The 21071-nt window shown below is 41.1% G+C and overlaps 1 protein-coding gene across 3 annotated transcripts in view; it reads left to right on the forward strand.

The window, feature by feature from the left end:
* Nucleotides 1-315: 315 nt before the first annotated feature.
* MYH7B (myosin heavy chain 7B) overlaps nt 316-21071 on the forward strand; it is a 52639-nt gene continuing 31883 nt past the window's right edge. The window contains exons 1-11 of one of the 3 annotated variants that reach the window (XM_033153260.1): nt 316-451; nt 1708-1859; nt 4116-4219; nt 10056-10199; nt 10760-10916; nt 12942-12969; nt 16086-16182; nt 16959-16982; nt 19246-19338; nt 19978-20041; nt 20154-20252. In XM_033153260.1, the coding sequence (XP_033009151.1) occupies nt 1763-1859; nt 4116-4219; nt 10056-10199; nt 10760-10916; nt 12942-12969; nt 16086-16182; nt 16959-16982; nt 19246-19338; nt 19978-20041; nt 20154-20252 (907 nt within the window). In that variant the 5' untranslated portion in view covers nt 316-451; nt 1708-1762. Of the gene's footprint in view, nt 452-1707; nt 1860-4115; nt 4220-10055; nt 10200-10759; nt 10917-12941; nt 12970-14873; nt 14972-16085; nt 16183-16958; nt 16983-19245; nt 19339-19977; nt 20042-20153; nt 20253-21071 lie in introns of those variants that run through there. The other 2 variants (XM_033153261.1, XM_033153262.1) reach the window with 2 other exon arrangements.

Below are 21071 nucleotides of genomic sequence, written 5' to 3' on the forward strand. Positions count from 1 at the left end.
CCCTGAAGAATGGATGGTTAACAATCCTGCTCAGCAATTACCTTCCTGGTCGTGAAAGTTCTGAGTATAGGCCAAAAGGCTGTGGTTGAAAGTTGAAGCAATCGAAACAGAAGGGGCTGAAAGAACAAATTATGCGATTGCATTTTGTGGTGTTCCCCTTCTGGAACAGAATGGCTGTGAGAGAGGGTTGTGCTGCCTGTCAAAGCTGGAGCCCCCACTCTCTGCCTTTGTAATCACCTGACAATACAGGAGTAAAAATAACCAGCCCGCATGTGCAGAGAGATAAAAGTTTGCCTTTTGTGTCTCTATGGGCAGTAGGGCAGCAGCACCAATGGAGCTGATATGACACATGGGAATTTCTGACATATCTCTCCCTACTCTGACCTTGAGGGACACAATAAAAAGGGGCTTCACAGCATACACACACACAGTCACTCAGCCCGTAGCCAAGGTTGGTAATCAAAAGCTTGTCTGTGTTGCATGTTTGTTCTGTGCTGTTACCTTCCTTAGCATGCCTTTTCATAAAGAAAAAGAGAATAAGGAACAGGATGTCTGTGGTTATAATGTTGTGTTTTAGCATGCATGGATCCTGAATATGAGAACTATTTGTTGCTGTAGCAACTTTTTATTGGAATGTTGTCAACAATAGCCACTTATAAAACAATGAGTGGTCCTGCAGGAGTTAATGGTCTAGCTGCACTCACCACTCTTTTGTAATTCTAAATGGAACCTTGTCTTCTTAGGCATTTATTTGGTCAAATTAATGGATGCATCAGCCAAACTTCTTCACTAGTTTGATAGAGAGTTCATGCAAAGCCAGGCTTCCAACCATACACATTACCACTCATGCATGGACAGGTCTGCAGATACTAGCTCAATCAGAGTAGAAGCATAGGGACCATCTGCAGAGAACTATCTCTGAGATATAAATTGGCAAAAGTGTATGGCAGGAGCAGACAGTAGATAGCTCACAATCCACTAGTGAACCACCGGCCAGTTTCAAGTTGACTGACCAGCGCTTACTGATTGTCGGGATTTTTGTAGAGAATGTTGAATAAGTTGGAGCTGGGTCTGATCCAGCAAGTTGCTTCTTACGTTCTTAAGCAAGGATGCATATTCATGATCACCTACTATATATATATTAAGAGATCTTTTGTACTCTTGCTTTCTCATTTAAAACACATACACGTAAAGGGACCAAAGGGATTCTTGTAAAAATAAGCCATCGTCTCAGCAAGAAGCAAGTCATCCCATCACTGCGTTACCAGATTAATTAAGCAAATTGCTATGTCAGTGATTTGGAATAAAGGTGTGATGGAGTGTGCCAGGATCATATTGAAACAACTGTTGTTTGCCATATATGAGGCACGCATTGGCCAAGAGACAGTTGGCTTTGGTTCACCCAGTAGAAAAGGAGTAGGCTGATACATTGGAGTGAGGTATTTATTCTGTTTAGATGTAGTACAAGTTGATGGACTGAAGCCTATAGGGACATACTGGGGAAGAAAGAAAGAAAGAAAGAAAGAAAGAAAGAAAGAAAGAAAGAAAGATAGTTCTAATTCTTCTTTTGACACTGGAATAATCTTTTCTATGTTTAGGTAGGATAGAAAGTGAATGGAGAGCATTTTTCTGCATGGGGGGATATTGTGTTTTTTTGTAGCTAACTGGTGGGCTAATGCTTTGTTTCTGTTCTCCTCAATGTTCCAGAGTGTTCAGATTATCTGTTTTCTGCTGTTGAGCACTACTCCTTGTAGTAGGCAAGATGTCTATGTTGGACATGACTGAGTTTGGGGAGGCGGCTGAGTACCTCCGGAAAAGTTATGAGGAGATGTTAAAATATCACAATATACCTTTTGATGGTAAGGCGACTTTTACAGTTCTCAAGGGGCCTTGTATCCATGACCCCCTCCCTCCCTTTCTTCTCAAGTGTTGCTATTGTTTGCTTATATGTATTGGGGCAATTATAACTGCTCCTAGGAGAACATTTGTTTACCCAGTGTTGCTGCAGATTAAAACCCATTAATTTCAGAGTATTTGAATCAAACGTTTATGAAATCTGATTGCAACTATATAAGTTCTACTAATCATACAGCTCCATATTGCAATTTGCAGGTAAACCTTTAGTGAGATTGTGTTTTTCTTGACAATTACACCACTACTGTAATATGTAAATTGGACACGTGAAAAAAGTACTTCTGAAAGGACTGTGTGAGACAGAAGTATCTGCTTTCTAGAAACCTGTGGAGAATTTAGTTTGGGAAGCTGTTTCTTTGCCATCTGTCACACTAGGGATAAACAATTGACTGCAGAAATGGATACTCATTCTTTCCACCTCTGCCATTATCATATTACATGTGGGCTATTCACTGCCATTGTTACAATTTACAGGAGTGATCTGTTTGGTTTCAGAATAAATACCCCAATGCTAATGCAGAAGGAATGCAGGAACATAATATTGCTTTCTTTGTCCTAAAATACATTTTCCATCTGACTCAACTCTTGGGGTCACAGGCAAATCCAGAAACAGGGACAAATGTCACTGGACAAAATCTAGAAAGGCCTGCTGTATTTCAGCATCTCTTGAAACAGTGCATTTCTGGATCATCCCAAAGCAAACTTCCATGTGTCTGATTCTAGAAATTCCTAGTCCATTTCTGAAATCATTCAAGAGAATAGTAACTCTGTGAGGGGTAAACTCCAGTAGGAAATAATGCTTTAAAGGTATCGTGTGCATGCAGCCAATCATTGTGTGCAATCATGCACATAGTTAATCTACCTAAATCCCACTGAAGTCAATGGGATATAGGCAGCCTATGTTCATAATTGCAGCCATTGCCTCTTCTACACATCCTTGGATTTCTTTTTTTATCACAAACATTTACCTGGCAAATACAAGTTTGCCTTTGATAGAACTGAAATAATTATGCATTTGGCCAGGATTTCAAAATCTGTGTCCAATCTTTGGAAGTTTATTAAAAAAAACTGATTATGAGGGATACATGGTATTTTTTATCTATATTTTAAAAGATTTATAAGCCATAATAACATATAAAGTGGTGTACTTCTATAATCTTAAAACTTCTGGATAACTTCCAGGGTATTTAAAACAAACAAACAAGCAAAGCAAAGCAAAAACAAGCAAGCCATAAAACTTAATCCAACATCTTATTTTTTGTCTTTGCAAGTCACTCTGGAAGCCTTTTTCACCTGGAGGGCAGGATAGAAATGCTTTCAACAAATACACACACACACACACACACACACACACACACACACACACTATTATTATTATTATTATTACAAATTTGAGTTTGAAACATGGTTATTCAGTATTGTGCAACCAGAGCCGTCTTTCCCATAGGGATTAGTGGTGCATCACACCAGGGCGCCGGCCTCTCAGGGGCACCCCAGCAAGTGGGGGAGCTGCCCGGCTTTGCTGGCAGCCTCCCCTTTCCCTGCATGCCCGCCAGCTGCGCCCCGCCAACTATATGGCTGGTGGGCATGCAGCTTCTTTCCCAAGCTTCCGCGGGAGGAGAGCGATTCCCGCAGAGGCTTAGGATGGAAGCTGCGCCCCGCCAACTATATGGCTGGCAGGTTTGCAGCTTCCCTCCCAAGCCTATGCGGGGATTGCTCTCCCGCAGCAGCATGGGGGAGAGTTGCGGCCCCCCCATGGCTGGCAATGCGCCGCGCCCCTGTGGTAATTTGGGGGTGCTTGGTGGATATTTGCACCCCGGCGCCGCATCTGCTAAAGACAGTCCTGTGTGCAACAAATTTGAGTTTGGAAGGCTTGCTTAAATATCCCTGCCCCAATTATCCCTGCTCTAGCCCTTGATTCATGATTTACCACATACTGTATAAGGTAGCAGCAAAATACACAAATCAATTCTAAAACAAGATGCGGGGGGGGGGGGTTGAGAATTACACAAAATCAGCTTTCAATACCCAGGATTTCCATATCCATTGGCTGGAGAATGAAAGGGGGAGAATACTATTGTGTTCAATTGTACTGCTAAATTTTATATGTGCATGTATGGAAACTACTAAGAATTGCACCCCTTATTGTGCCCTTTTCCGGAGTGCTCTCATTTCTCTTGTCTCTTTCCGGGATCATAAAGGAAAGAAGAGGGCCTGGATCCCGGATGAAAAGGAAGCATATATTGAAGTTGAAATCAAAGAATCCTCTGGTGGCAAAGTCACCGTGGAAACTAAAGACAAAAAGGTAAAAGTATTCCACACTGATGGAGGGTGGGTGGGGGGGCGAAATGTGGCAGGGAGGAATTGAAAAGGAAAGAGAGCCTGCATGAGAGCATATGGCAGAGGAAAGGAGGGAGGTGAAATATGCTTAAACATGTCACAGTGGCCGCAGTTCTTACTGATGCTTCTGCAATAATCAAGAATTAAAAGTGGTTCTTATGTTACAGGAGCTTCCCAGGGCTCCATCACATGCTACTCTTCTGGGACAGATCACACGGGAGAGGTGCAATGATCCTGTTTGGTTGTTTTTGTTGATGATGATGATGATAATTTTTATTATTTATATGCCATCCATCTGACTGGGTTGCCCAGCCACTCTGGGCAGCTTCCAACAAAATACAAAACACAATAAAACAACATTAAAAACTCCCATATGCAGGGCTGCTTTCAGATGTCTTATATATAAAAAAAACCTTAAGCATGGGAAATAACCTCATTATCATTCCCTCCCATGTAGTCTTCCCTGTTAAGACCAGGCTTGAAATTTGTGTGTCTTCATCATTACAGTGGTATCTTGGGTTACAGACACTTCAGGTTACAGACTCCGCTAAATCAGAAATGGTACCTTGGGTTAAGAACTTTGCTTCAGGATGAGAACAGAAATCGCGTGGTGGCGGCAGCGGGAGGCCCCATTAGGTAAAGTAGTACCTCAGGTTAAGAACGGACCTCCAGAACGAATTAAAGTTCATAACCAGAGGTACCACTATATTGTGTTGTTTTTTGAAAGCTGGGTTAAGATATTAACATTTCAATCTGCTGTCTCTAGGGTTCATTTGTACTCATTTTAAAGGGTGAATCTATTTTAGGATTGATTATAGATTTTCAACTACCCACTAGCATAACAAAGTCCCTCCCCTTCTCTCCTATCCCCTCACTGCCTCGCCCCCTCTAAATCTGCTCTGGAGAGCCAGAAGTTTCCCCAGAACAGCACAGGGAGAGGAGATTTGTTCTGTCAGGCAAGTGGAAACGCTTACACTGATGGAACAATTTCCTTAGTGCCATGTTGTATCCCACCCATTATGCTTTCCTGAGAATTGCACACTGCCCTGTGATGGCTTTTATGTGCTGAACGGCTGTTTACAAATCTTTTAATAAAAATAAACAGAAACTAAAATTTGTGAGACAAAGACACAAAGGAGCAGCAACTACGCCACTGCTGTAATTCAAGAACCAACTGCTACGCAGTCAAATGAAATAATTATTATTTATTCCAGTTATTTATACTGGAATTATTTTGCTGTAATAGGAGCAGATGCTATCCTTGCCTGCCTCCCTCTTACAATAGTAGTACTGCTACTACTACTACTACTCATATCAGTAGTAACAGTAACAGTACTCCTACTCCTAATATACTTTTAATTTTTATAGTGCTTTTTTCCTAAATATGAGAGTGACTTCACATACATCAATTCAACAGCAGAACAACATAATTTCAATTTGTTGTTGTTGTTGTTGTTGTTCAGTCGTTCAGTCGTGTCCGACTCTTCGTGACCCCATGGACCAGAGCACGCCAGGCACGCCTATCATTCACTGCCTCCCGCAGTTTGGCCAAACTCATGTTAGTAGCTTCGAGAACACTGTCCAACCATCTCATCCTCTGTCGTCCCCTTCTCCTCGTTCCCTCCATCTTTCCCAACATCAGGGTCTTTTCCAGGGAGTCTTCTCTTCTCATGAGGTGGCCAAAGTACTGGAGCCTCAGCCTCAGGATCTGTCCTTCCAGTGAGCACTCAGGGCCGATTTCCTTGAGAATGGATAGGTTTGATCTTCTTGCAGTCCATGGGACTCTCAAGAGTCTCCTCCAGCACCATAATTCAAAAGCATCAATTCTTCGGCGATCAGCCTTCTTGACGGTCCAGCTCTCACTTCCGTACATTACTACTGGGAAAACCATAGCTTTAACTATACGGACCTTTGTTGGCAAGGTGATGTCTTTGCTTTTTAAGATGCTGTCTAGGTTTGTCATTGCTTTTCTCCCAAGAAGCAGGCGTCTTCTAATTTCGTGACTGCTGTCACCATCTGCAGTGATCATGGAACCCAAGAAAGTGAAATCTCTCACTGCCTCCATTTCTTCCCCTTCTATTTGCCAGGAGGTGATGGGACCAGTGGCCATGATCTTAGTTTTTTTGATGTTGAGCTTCAGACCATATTTTGCGCTTTCCTCTTTCACCCTCATTAAAAGGTAGTTCGGTTGCCGATGAAATTTATGACTTTGACATGAATTTTCCTTACAACTCAATCATTCCAAATACAGTAGTACAAGCATATAGTTTCAAGAAGATTCCTTTTAAGGAAAAGCGTTGAAAGAATTAGTGAAATACCTTTCCTTGTCCCCTAATTTACCCTCAGGCAATCAACTGTCTCAACCTGACAGCTGTGACAACATTCCATAGCCGTAATGACTTATTTTGTTTATCTGGTTGCTACAATGGATTTGATTATCCAGCTTGGTTCAGGAAATAATAGAAAAATAATAGGCTACGCTATGGTCTATCAATCTACACACAGGAAATAGAAATCACCTAAATTGTTTTTTTGTTTTTTTTTTGTAAATGATGTATTTATTGTAGACTTGTCAGCCATTTTTTTCAGGGAATTGACTGACTTAACAAGCAAGATATCTGTACAAAATAATTTTTTTAAACATTTATTCTGAACTGATGCTACTGCTGCTGCTAGTACTATAAATACCCATTAGGATTTTAAAAAGCAATTTTATGGCACTTTACACTAACCCTTATCAGGCATTCAATCTAGGATAACCAGGCATTGCAGCGACAGGCTTTGCCCATAACACACATTAAATCTTCATTAAATTATCTGCAGAGATCTCATACACAAACATATGGACATGCAATGCCCTCTGTTATACCTCCACTATCTCTAGACTGAATGCTTGAAAAGGGCTCCTGCAGTGGATAAGCAAGCAACACAATGTAGATATCTGTGCTTGATTTCTGTGGTGCTTTATCTATTCACAGTACTCAGTTGCTACATTAATTTAAATGGGAATAAAGTTTGTACTCTGATTTCTATTGCCTTTATTGAGTTGCCCTTCAAGGTGGCAGAATGCTCGATAGTTTTTAATAACCTAGCAGCTGCTAAAAAATCCACTAGGTCAGTCTCTCAGTTAATCTTAGTCAATTAATATGATTAGTCCATTAAGTTAGTCCATTAACCAGTCCCCAATTAAATTGACATGTGAGGAAAAAACATTGAAAATAATCCTTTTTTTAGGATGATGGTTGTGTGTGGTGCAGCAGACATTTTTAGAATAGGTGTTCCCTGTTAGCCTTATCTGGGCTAATGTCCTCTATGGGGAGGATAAAGTGTGCAGCAGGTGGAGGGGAGCAAGGACTGGCCCCGTCTTCAACTTCCCCACATATGTTGGCCCTGCGGAAACCACCCTAACCTTCCCACATTATTCAGGAAAGGAAAGTCCAAAAAGAAATTCTAAGTGCATTTGGCTGAGAGCACTTAGATGCCTCGCTGCAATTGGAAACCCTGTGTGATTGATGTTCCTGGTTATAGGGAGAATTCACATTGTGAACAATCTTCCTTCTGCCCTTCCACACAGCACATTAAGGTCTGAGGCTGCAGATGGTAGGGATTACTATATTGGACCCCACTTTACCCTCAACACATTTTCAGGCAAACATCCAAACAGACCTACTCAGTGAGAGACAAAAAGAAATACCTAATTTAAGATGGTGTGTTTTCCACCTGCATTTTTGTTTATTATGCACAGGAATTAAAAACTATAATCAGCTGTCCATCAAATTAGATGAGGTACATTGTCACTAAAAATATTTGAACCCATTAATCAAACTGCTGAATCAATTACATGTTGCAGTCCTAATTAAAACCTTCTCTTGATGTTGATTCAACATCTAATAACTCTTATCTTCAAACTTCTACTTCTGAGTGACAGCAAGATGGCTAATGACTTCCTGCTTCAGGCTTTGGGTAGCTTTTGCTTTCAACCTAGCTGTAGTACTGAGATTTTCCTTGCAGCTCTGGTTGATGAACTGTGCATAAAGATGAATAAAACAACAACAACATCCCTATATCTTGTTGATCCAAGCACCTGTAGATTCAGCTCTACACTTACTTCCCATTACCTTTTAGGACAATACACTAATTTGGGTTACGCTTCTCCAGATCTAGAATTTTCTTCCCCATGGAAATGCACCAGATGTCAACCACGAGCTCAGAGGTAGAACACATATTTTGCATGGATAATATCCCATGTTCCTTCCTTGGCACCTAGTGTGGCAAGGGAGGACCTGACTCAGAGACCCTGGAGAGCCACTGTTCTGTGGGGCAAATTGAATAAGCCAATGATGTTTATTTAACATATTTCTATTTTACCATTTGTTAGTAGCAAGAATTAAAGCAATTGACTTAAAACGAAATACTGCGTTAAAAATGATGGGAAAACGGCAATAAGAGACACCCAACAATAAAAAGATCAGCAACAAACCAGCAATGAACTGATAAAAACAGTATTATTAAAACCATGGGGGATCTTCAACTGGTGCCTAAAAGTCATTAAAACAGGTGCTAGGCATATCACCCTGGGGAGAGCATGCTGTGGTTGGCCACCACCACTACAAACACACTATCTGACTTATTGGGCTGGGTCACATGACACAGTAAATTAAAGTAGGGCTTACTGAGACTGTGAATGTGTGGGGACCTGGAGGGGAGCTCGCAGCCCCTTAGCTCTTTCCTTGTCTTTTTTAGACCTGGGCAGTGCTGAGCTAAGCCAAGGTTTGACTTAGCATGTTTTCTTAGTCTGGGCTCATGATTTAGCTCTCTCCTCACTAAGCATGAGCTATAACCAAGGTTTGTTCCAGGTCATTTTATATTGATATAGATACACATTTTATAGGAATTTTAAGAATATATCTTAGCATATGTTATACTTTGGCTCCAATATCATTGTTAACCATCATGATCTAGCTACAGCATGGCTTAGAATCCAATTATTAATAACCAACAAAATAGATATAAGATATATAACTAATACTGTTTTCAATCCTTGGAACCAGCTATCTGCTTCTCAGCAGACTTCCACTAATGCCTAGCTTTGTTTCTTCAAGCTTCCAGGTTATTTTGTTATGTTTTTAACCACTAGTCGTGTCTGCCTAATTAAGCTGATACTGGCAAGGCTTTCTTTTCATATGAGCTTTAACATTTGTTAAATGCAATTCATTCTCATCAGGCACAGATGTGTAATATGATAGTTATTCCAGTTCTTAGATTTATAGGATCAAACTAATTCCAGTTATTATAAGTAATGAATTGTATACTTCAGCTGTTTGTCTAAATAACCTCAAACCTTCCTGATTAAAGCCCTGTGGCATATTATTTAGTTTAGGTTATATTTATCCATAGAAACCCTTGACAGCAGCCGCTGCATTACACCACAGGAGCAATTGAAGTGCAATTACAGGAGTCACGACAAGATGTGACTAAGCCATATTAAATCCCTAAGGCTCCATTCTTGAAAGTCAATGGGATTTACTTCCATGTCCCATATGTGGAGCTGGGTTGCTAGTCCTTGCCCAATAAAGTGCTGCGACCAAGAGTCTGTCTTCATATATTTCTAGTCTAGGAGAAAGAGCTGGAGAATTAATCTAAAGTGCTCCTTGAGTATGGCCAATACCACAAAGGAAGTTTCATAGGAGGATATTGCTGAAATTCTAGGAAAACAGAGTTGCAATGGGCACAGTGGCTCATCTGTTCCATGAAACACAATGTCCAAATGTTTTACCAAAATGTTTGTTTAATCCCTGTAGACTGTTGTTGTAAAGGAGGATGACATTCAACAAGTGAATCCTCCCAAATTCGACATGATTGAAGACATGGCTATGTTAACTCATCTCAATGAGGCCTCTGTGCTGCATAACCTGAAACGGCGTTATGCCAAGTGGATGATCTACGTAAGTAAGACAAGGGCACCATGTCATATGTCTGAATCAAAAGACCCAGAACAGATTTCTCCCAATTCACATCCTTTTGCTATCCCAAATAGCAAGGATTGTGTCACAAAATCCCACCCCACCCCACGCTTTAACCATTATATTAGAAATGTTCCCCAAATTTTTGTTCTAGACACATAGAGAGCAGCTGCTTGGTACCTTTGATTAGGTGTTCACTTAGAAAATGTCCAGAGATGTGTGAGAGAGAATATCTACATACAAGTGTTGATACTGCGTGACTCAGAAGAATGAGTACTGGTAAATAATATTTGTTCCCAAGCATAGGTTCCAATTCAGGTTTCAGTAGCAGAGTTGCAAGCAAAGAGATTTAATAGGGTGCATTTTTAATCTGCATTTGTTATAGTTACTTCATATTAGGCTTCATGACAGCCAGAAATAAGATGTTCCTGAGGAATAATCACACACAAGTCCAAAATATGTTGGTGGAGTGGCTGCCATCTTCTGTCCTATCTGAAATAGGACTAAATGGTGATGTATTTTTACTTTTTCTTTCCTCTCAGACCTATTCAGGCTTGTTCTGTGTTACCATAAACCCATATAAATGGCTTCCAGTCTATACTGCTCCTGTGGTAGCAGCCTATAAGGGCAAGCGGAGGTCTGAGGCACCGCCCCACATTTATTCCATTGCAGACAATGCCTACAACGACATGTTACGCAGTAAGTATCTTATCCATTGTCTCATTGTTGTGGGAAGGAAGTTCAAAGCTAATCTAGTCTAGCGACTGCATTAAAACATTCCTAGTATTGCCCCAACTCTTATTTGATCAGCTTCATACTTTTCTTGCATACCAAACTCAGAGAGGAAAACAGTCCTTTGTCCCAGAGGCAATGAAGCTCTTAATTTTCTAAATGCTTTCTGTTTGTTTCTCTGTGTGAGAATTAATGTAAGAAGCAGAGAGAGAAGATGGCAGAAATTTTGTTGATTAGAAAAATACATCTTGTGGTGTGTGTTTTTTACTGCCAATAGACTGCTGTAATCTTCCGTGTTCCTTGCTTCAGATGTTGCACTGCTAGCAGACTACTAGCTTCCTAAGCAAGTGCATTCAGAAAGGGACTATAGCACTTCAGAATGCAGATGTGGGAGGGATGGCAAGTTTGAATGTTCCCCTGCATCAGAAATTCTGTGCATATGGAACTAAAATAAGTAAGAAGTTTAAGCTGGAAATCTAGGGCTGCGCCAGTATGGTTTCCTTCCCCTGTGCTCTCACAAAATCTGCCTTGGAGGGTCCTGCAACTCCCTTGGGCTGATGCAAAAGGCTGAAGGGGAGAGGAAGAAGTTCTGTTGTATGCCTGGAAACCCATTGCACCAGCAGAGCTTCTGCCTTGCATATTGGTCATTCTCTTTGATGTGTTGCAAATTTATTTTGCATTGCTGTATGGCAGGGGTGGCTAACTGACCTGTGTTCAACCCACTGAGGGTAACACCAGTGTGAAAGTGTGTGTGGTGTGGTCAAAGTGTGTGTGGCCTTTTTTTATATAAAAAAGGGACATTTTGGGGCAGGAGGGTGGGTGTGTGTCACATATTTTAGCATCACAGAATCAAAAATGAAGACCACAAAGCATTGGAAAACAATAATAATTAATTTTTTAAAGGGTCAAATTTCAGGGGACCTTGGGAGTGCCACAAAAACTAGTTTGGCACCATAGTAGCACGGGGGTGGTGTACTTATGCGTATAGGAGAATAAGTATGGAAATAGGGCTATAAACGTGAGTTGCAGCTGAACAGGTTGCTGAGTGCCAGCCCTAATTTTCTTCTCAGCTGGAATCACTGAGATATAACAGGGTGGGGCTACCAGTCTGAGTATAGTCACCTACAGCTGCAGGCATGTTCAGTAAAAAAGAACTAGTCTGGAAGAAAAGAGTTGAAGCTCAGTAGCAGACCAGCTGCTTTGCCTGCAGACTGCGCCAGGTTCAATCCCTGGCATCTCCAGGTAGGGCTGGGAAATATTTCGTCTGAAATCCTGGACAGTTGCTGCTAGTCAGTGTTGACAGTATTTAGCTAGATGGACTAATGGTGTGACTCAAAATAAAGCGGTTTCCTATGTAAGGAGGGATAGTCAGGTTGAATCCTAGTTAAGTCCCATCATGATCTGCCTACTGGAGTGGAGGGAACTAAGGCCAGATTTATTACGGTGGACGATGGAAGTGTTCAGATTCACACCATACATTTAAAGCACGATGATACCACTTTAAAACAGTATTGGCTTCCTCCAAAGAATTATGGGAGCTGTAGTTTGTTATGGGTGCTAAGAAGTGTTGGGAGACCCCCTGTTCCCCTCACAGAGATATAATCCTCAAGAGTGGTTTAACCATCAATTTCTCTTCCCAGGTAACTAGGAATTGTAGCTCTGTAGTAGGGGATAGGGCTCTTCTAACGACTTAACAAACTACAGCTCCCAGAATTCTTTGGAGGGAATCCATGACTGTTTAAATGTGGTACCATAGTGCTTTAAATGTATGGTATGCATGTGGCCTTAGTGGAATGTGCACACACAAAAACTATGATGCCATGGACAGTGTTGACAGTCAACAGCAATTTTTCATATAGCTTAACATTGAAAAAGCAAAGCATTGATCAGATTGTGCTAGGAGCTGTCTGCCTGGAAGCATAATATGAAGAACCAGTGGCAGAGCCTGAAAGTAACTGTTTGAGTCTAACAGTCCTATTTCTTGTCTTCCAGATCGTGAGAACCAGTCTATGCTCATCACGTAAGTTCTGTCTTTATAAGTCCGTTTTCTGTTTTGTATTGCCTGCGAGCTAGGGCACTTCCAAACTATTTTGCGGTGGGATTCAGTCATATACTGGCAAATCCAAGTTGTGCAATTATAGTTGACTGGGATCTCTTGTGCAACAAGCCCCCTTCCCCACAAAGGCTGTGGCCTTTTGCTATAAAGAAAGTGACAGGATGCAGTGGAAAGGGTAGGATAACCCTTCCTTTGAGGCAACATCGTCTATTCTCCCTGCAAACAATTCAGAGTGAATTAAGTAGCCAGCACCGTTTAATCGCCCTGCAAAGAAATCACGATGAATGTAAATAAACAGGTCATCTGGGAGTGCCCTTAAGATGCAAGGTCTGATATTCTTTCCTGGTCTCGCAATATTGGTTATGCATGAAAAGAAACTGTAGGCAGAGGAAACACCCCTGTCTCCCTGTTTGAGAAAGCCAAATGGTTTGGCTGCGCTGTAGAATCTTTACACTCCCTTCAGTTTGTTGCCTAAGTGCACACACACACACACACACACACACACACACAGCAGAATTTCTGGCTCTTACATGTTAGCTAACAGCTGCTATAGCCCTTCCAGGAGTATACTGCCAACAAAAAGTAGGGCAGAAAATTCCTCTCATTGTGTGGCTGCTCATATGTTGTCTATTTGTATTTCCTGTCTGCTTCTTTGAATGTGACTAGTTATTACTAGGGCACAAAACACAAAACTGGGGTGGGTGGGGGAGGTCCTGTTCAACCAATCCATTTCCATAGCAAATATCCGAAGATGGCAGAGTGAAACTAAAGCAAGCCTGCACAACTCATAACCCATGAACATGACACTGTTCAGCAATTGCGTGTTGCATCTTGCCAGGTGTTCCATAACAGCTCCCCTAAGAACATCATATTGGAACATGAGATGAGCCCTTCTGGAGCAGACCAAAAGCCAGCCATCATGTTTCCCCATGTGGTCATTCTGATGCCTCTGGGAATCTCACAAGCATGACATTGGTGCAATAGTATTCTCCTGCTCATGTTCCCCAGCAATGGGTGTTCAGATAATGTATAGTCACCCTGCCTAGTATTCATTGCTATAACCTGATATTGTGGCTGCTATCAGACAGTAAGAAAACATGGGTTTCTTCCATTGCCTGATAGGCCCCCAGATGTGGCTGGTGGGCTGTATTCAGCTTGGATGGTCACAAGGTGTGCAGGCCACCTGATCACAAGCAAAATATTGCTCTGTTAGAGTGACATATCATTTTCACCATTTCACTTTTAACACATAGAACTCATGGAGTCAACATCCAAAGAAATTGGGGAGCAATGCATATGTGTGAGTAAGGATGGGGGCGGGAAGTAATCAGGTTCTCATTTGAAGCTGAATCTCTCAAATCCACACTTTCCACTGAAACATGGCTATGCTTTGAAATTCTCTCTCACATGCATACATACATGTGCAAAGTGTGCAAAAATGGATGTGAAAAAGAACAAAAAACTCATTTTACTAGGTGCACATTAGTCAAATCTGCATCCAGAAATGTTTATCGGGGAACGTTTGCACTAAAATGCTGGTGGATATTCATGAGGATTATATATATCACAAATTGCTGCAAAATGTGGAGAACTGATTTTAAGATTGGAAAAAATGAGAAACTAGGACAACAAAAATTGATAGTTCCTTCCGTCCCTAGTGGGGTGGTGGGATTAATAGAGAGAATAGAGACACGGTGTGGTTGCCCTATGAAAGATAATTACTTGAGGGAAGGAGACAAGGTTTAGCTAAGTAGGGGTAGAGAAAGGGGCTGCAGATAGGATAAAGGGTGGATAGGAAATGGCTACCTCACAGCTGCGGAGGAATGTCGGGGTTGCTGAGGCCCAATTGTAGAGCGAGAAGGAGGAAGACATGATAACCGAAACAACCATGTTGAGGAGGCTATATAAAGCCTAGTCTACTGCCAGAAGCCCCTGACGCTTGAAGCTTTGGCCATGGCCTAATTAGGTAAAGCAGGGGTTGATAGCGTGCAATGTTTGGCTTTTGTCCTACAGAGGCCTCGCTCCCCCCACTGCCGAGCATGTCTCTTTGTGTGCTGGGATTACAATGGAAGAACAGCTAACTATAGGCATGAAATCAATGCCAGGCCAGTGCCAGAGGGCTTTGCAGAGAAAGGGACAGGAGGGAGGGTGATACTAGCCTGCTGATGTGATAAAGAAGCTTGGACCCTGGAGCCAGCCTGCTGGACTTGGGCCAGGAATACTTGGAGGCCCTGCTTCTATTCCACGGATGAACTAAATTTCCTCTGGGTTTGTATCGAAAAGAAAGGAAAATCTATCTCCTCCTCCTTTTCAGTAACTTCGTGAGAAATGCATTTTCTGCTTGAGATAAAAGTGGAAGATTATTAACCACCTGTAGCCAATTCATTTTTGCCTATAGTAAAATGGTGCATTGGAAATAGAAGTTCAGCTATTTAAAGTACACGCCTTGTAAAAGCTCTTACAAGATATACAGTACACTAAGAATCTGCACTCTTTGCCGTTACTCTAGGTGCAAAATGTAGGTGCATTTACATCAGGGCAAGGGGTTGAACCTGTGATTCTCCCACTGGCATCATCATCGACCAGCATTACCGATGGTCAGGAATGAAGGGAGTTGTAGTCCAATGAGGCCACAGGTTTCCTTATGCTGGAACTACATGTTTGCTGCCCCCTCGAAGGCAGCCCTTGCTGCACAAGGAACCCATGTGTGCCAAATCTGATATAGGTCTTTCAGCCTGCAGATGGGGGACACATTTTCAATCCAGCAGGGACATCAGTTTCCCCACACCATTTCAGAAGCAATGTCAGGACAGCCTTCCCCCATGTCACATCACCTTTGCTTTTGGGGGGGGGGACTTCTTCTACTCTGGACAACTCTCATACAAATGCCCCCTGCACGCTAGATGCCACCATACCCAAATAAACAACCAGTGCTCCAGTACCCTCCCCACATGCCCCCCAACTCTGCTGTATATTTCTGGGTGGGTGGGATTTTGGCTAGTTTCTTCTGTGTGCCTGTGAAATAACCTTTGACAGTAGCTGCTTCGTGTTCTTGATCTGTGTATTTCTATTACTCTAAGCGGAGAATCTGGTGCTGGTAAGACTGTAAACACCAAGCGGGTTATTCAGTACTTTGCCATTGTCGCAGCCCTGGGTGACTCTCCGGGCAAGAAAGGAGTAAGGCCCTCATTTGAAAACCTTTCCCCCCCTTTTTCTTTTTGGCTGTTTTCTTTTGTTCATTTTTCTTTTGTTTTGTTTTCGTCTTCTTTTGTGTTTGGCAGCGTGCGTGGTGGACGTGACTTTTTCTTTTACTTTGAAACAAGCAAGGCTTGAAAAAATTGCTTTGAGGGAAAAGGTTTCATAAAGTGGGCGCTGCTAAAAACCCCAAGCAGTTGCTGCTTTACGGAATTTTTAAACCACTGGCTTTTTCCTCCACTCCACAATTTTTCTTTTCTGAAAATGGGGGAAATTCCCCAATGCAGTCTTGTACCTCTTTTCTTTTAAGCCTTGCTTTTTGTGATCCCCTCCCTCCGTTATCTATACTGTTCCCTTTGATTCTTTTTCATCTTGTATGTTTTCTGACTCTTTTCTTCTTCTTCTCACACTCCTTTTTTCCTTTTCCTTTTCTTTTTAAAAATACCCTTCTTGCTTCTTGATTATTTTTGGACTTGGGTTACGCCAAAAGAAATTCACCAGCATTGTTTTCCTTCCCTGGATTTTGATTTTAACCCTCTTGCTTCTTGATGCTGTTCTTGATATTGATCTAATCTATTTAACATATTTTAGTGGGTTTTTTGAATAAAAAAAAGTTGGGTTTTTTAAAAAATTTAGTTAAGCTTTTTTAACATTCTTCTGGACAAATCTGAAATGTCCTCCTCTTTGGATGGAACTTTCTGTGAAACTGGTTTTATATTTCTGGAATTGTAATGCTATTTTCTTACCTTTTGTTATAGCAAGCTCCTGCCACTAAAACTGGGGTAAGTATTTAAAAGAAGTAACTGATTACATGTTCAAAGGCAGAGAGATAAAATAATACCTTATTAGTTCCAATAAAATGGTACCTGAGGAGCAGGAAACATGATCATCAGATTCATGGCAGCTCTTTCCAGTCCTTGCCAGTGGCTAGTTGGCCATATGAAGAAGCAGCTGTGCATATGATTAAACTTTTTGTGCACAGACTTCCATTTTGGACCATTTGAGCATGCAAAAGGTTTGGACCTGTGCATGGCACAGTATTTATAGACTTTTATTATAGTTGATTGGGAGGTCTCGTGCAACAAACCAGCTTCTCCAAAAGATCAGTTTTGTGTAACATTTGCCTTGACTCAACATCATCTAACCTCCCTGCAAACAAATCAGGATGCATATTCAATAAGCAGATCATCCAAAAGTGCCTACAGTGGCTCCATGTGACCACTTGGCACCAGATGCATAGCTGATACATGTGGCAATTTTAGCTGACCACTACAAGCAGAATGATTGCATGAATCAGCATTTCTGGCTTCATTCTAGTGCCCAGAAATCTATCCTATATAATATAAGACTTTGTTAGCATACAAAGTATCTCAACAAAGGAATATTATAGGGTGTTTCCAAAAATCTGTAGAAAAGCAACAACACTTCATTCTTTGCCTTTAAACTGCTAAACATTATAATGTGTGTGTATTTCAGTGGTTGTTTAGATATTTAGAAGTTGTTCATTTTACTCTAGTTCCTTTGCTCTTCTCTGATAGTGCAGTACTTTGGGGTGGTAGTCAACTAAGTTTTACTAAGAGTAGACCCACTGAAATTAATGGACCTAACAGAGACCTGATTGTTTCAATGTGTCTAAGTTTAACCAACTTCTTTCTTCTTTGGCGATTGCTCGTAGCCAAGTTAGATTGTCTTCCATGAACATGGTCTTAACAGTAGGGTTGCCATATTTCAAAAAGTGAAAACCTGGACGTTTTTGAGTTATTTTTGAGGGGAAATGGCACTGCCAACATGGGCAGCCATACGTCTGGTTTATTGCGGACCTTTCTCCAATTTCCACCCAAACACTGCTTGTGGCTGTAGTATTCTGGATATATCTGGGAACTTCTGGATGTATGGCAACCCTACTTAACAGTGAGTAGTGTATCTTACTCCCAGGAAAATGGGTATAGGATTGCATACTTAGTGCTTTATAAGTTTCCCTTCATCTTTTAAGATTTAAAGACATGAAAAAGAAGAGGCGTCTTTCCTTTCGAATGAGTGGTGGTAATATAAGATGTAAATCTCCATTTTTCAGAACACATTATTTCAGTGGTGTTGCATTCCAAGCCAACACAAGAAGCATAATTAGAAGCAAACAAATCCTCTGTCACTGTTGTATTAATGGCCCGGATTAACTATCCAAAACTGAATTTACACCCCATGTTTGTGGTTCAGGTTCCTATGTCCATCTGTTCATTTCTGACATACTGACACCTTCATAAGTAGCCTGAGGGTGCTTCCAGATGGAGGCATAATACTATAAACTGGGATGTTGCACATGGGTCTTTGGCATCAGTTGTTGCTGTTTTTTGTTTTTTTAAAAAAATAATATTGGATTTTCTCTGGAAAGGGCAAATCCAGATTAAAGGGAGGGCAGGGAGATATGAGCTGGTATTTTGATGACAATGATGTCATGTGGACACTGTAAAACAAATAAAAACAACTTCCAAACCTGACGAGTGCTGATCCCACAATAAACACCCATCTGGAAGAACCCTGATGCTTCCTTTGTATGTTCTCTCTCCATTCTCCAGTAAGAAGCATTGTTCCCTCTCATTGAATTGCTTATATGTAGTCTTTGAACATCTCTCAAACACAGTGTTCCAGATTCCAGAATGTATGTGGCTCAAGCTGCATCCAAAATATCAGTGGACTCTTCTAGATATAGGCAGCCCTAGAGATGTTTTTGGAGTGCAGCTCCCCTGAGCTCCAGCCATTATGGCCAGTGGTCAAGGATGATGGGGTTTGTACTTTGACAACATTTGGAGGCTACCCTTGATTGAGGGTTAGAGAACCCTTTTTCAGCCTGAGGGCTGCTTTCTCTTCTGGGAAGCCTTCCAAGGGCCACATGCCAGTGATTCAGGAGGCAACTGCTGATATTGGTCAAGGTTTAAGAAAGTAATGGCATCCTCTACCCTGTGTTCCTCATCTTGTTCTCAGCAGTATTCAGATAAATCTGGCTTGCAACACTGGGTTTTTGAACTATTCTATGTTTATGTGACCTAGGGTACCCTTGAAGATCAAATCATTGAGGCTAACCCTGCTATGGAATCCTTTGGCAACGCCAAAACCCTGAGAAATGACAATTCCTCACGATTTGTAAGTATTTTTAAAAACAAAAGTACAGTATAGAGCATTTATACAGGCAGTATGCATATGTGGTTTTTCCTTTGGTAAGCCTATAGAAGTGTTTATGACATAGTGAAGCGTATGAAACAAACTATTTCCATATCTATAAATTCTCTTAATAATTAGCTTAGCAGATTATAGTGACGTTTTGATATTTGGAACAGAGAAATCAGCCTCTGAGGAAGGGGGGTTATGACCAAACACAATATGATTTTATTGTGAATGCAATTAAAGCTGCACATTTATGTTATGGAAATAGCAAGTATGGGAAAGCATGAGGAGGCTTGGGGCTGTGTGAAGACAGGTGGGGACAGGAAGTTTAACTTCTTCCTTACCTGCCACAATCCCAACAAAAATCTGAAGATGCTATTTGCATGCCAAGGGGCAACTCCATTGGTGCCAATAGGAGTTCCCCTTGAATAGTAACTTCAGAGGCTATAATCAGATGGCAATTTATTCCTCTATCTGGCTGTTGTCTGTCAGAGTAGACAATACTGGCCTAGATGCACAAATAATCTTACCTTGAATACAGCAGGTTTCCTCTTTAAGAACCAGCAGGTCATAGTGAGTACTTCTATTCATGTGCCACTTTCCTTCATATCAAAACAGGGCAAGTTCATTCGCATCCATTTTGGTCCTTCAGGGAAGCTGGCTTCTGCTGACATTGACATCTGTGAGTAAATAGCTGATGTCACATGACATCCCATTTTGTTTTTAATTTGAGCAGTTTGATAAACCCTTGAAGTAGTAGCCCTGCAATCTGATTTCTTACCTGTTGTTTCTAGATTTGTTGGAAAAATCGAGAGTGATTTTCCAGCAGCCAGGAGAGAGGAGCTACCACATCTACTATCAAATCCTTTCTGGAAAGAAGCCAGAACTCCAAGGTGAGGGGCACTAAAATAATATACAAAGAAATTTGACAATCAAGTTTGGAAAGCACAATGCAGATGATCACAAAAGAGCTGTGCTCGGTATGATATTATGGGCTACTGAGTAGGGATGGGGAATAAATTCAATTCCATTCACTTTTAAAAACAAATGTGCACTTTTCAAAACAATGTGTGGCCCAAAACACGGCTATCCTTTGAAAGTCACACTTCTCTGAATTTTGCAAGCCAAGAAATGTGTCACAAAATGCATATAGTAGGGCCAAGTATGCATAAAAATGCAAATACCTGTATTAGTGAAAAATAACATACAAAAGTGCATTATATTAGGAGAAACTGCTTTGCGAAAATGTGTATGTTATGCAAAAATCATACAAAAATGTGAATATTAGGAGAAATTTGCAGGAAAATGCTGATGAATTTTCATGAGGATCTTCTTTTAAAAAAAACCTCAGACTGGATAACTCAATTAAAATTGGAAACATAAGAACCTGACCCTGCCCAATGACTATCACGGTTGGATGTAGAATATTGAATTTGGCAAGTTACAAATAGGAATTCAGTTTTAAGAATGTTTTAAGTTGTCCTCAAATTTCAATTTCAAAAGTGAAAATTGAGCATATTTGAAAGTACAATTCAAATTTTGAACATTTTATCAGTTTTTGGAACTTGCTCAAAATTCTGTTTAGTACTAAGCACCTTTTGTTCTTGGGTCCATAATTCTGAGCACACCGGAAGTTAGTTTCATTGCATATCAGTCGGATGTTTAACGCAATTGATTCAGAAGCTGTACCTCTGAGCCAGATCAAGAGATAG

The sequence above is a fragment of the Lacerta agilis genome, chromosome 6, assembly GCF_009819535.1.
Source record: "Lacerta agilis isolate rLacAgi1 chromosome 6, rLacAgi1.pri, whole genome shotgun sequence".
Taxonomy (NCBI): Eukaryota; Metazoa; Chordata; class Lepidosauria; order Squamata; family Lacertidae; genus Lacerta; species Lacerta agilis.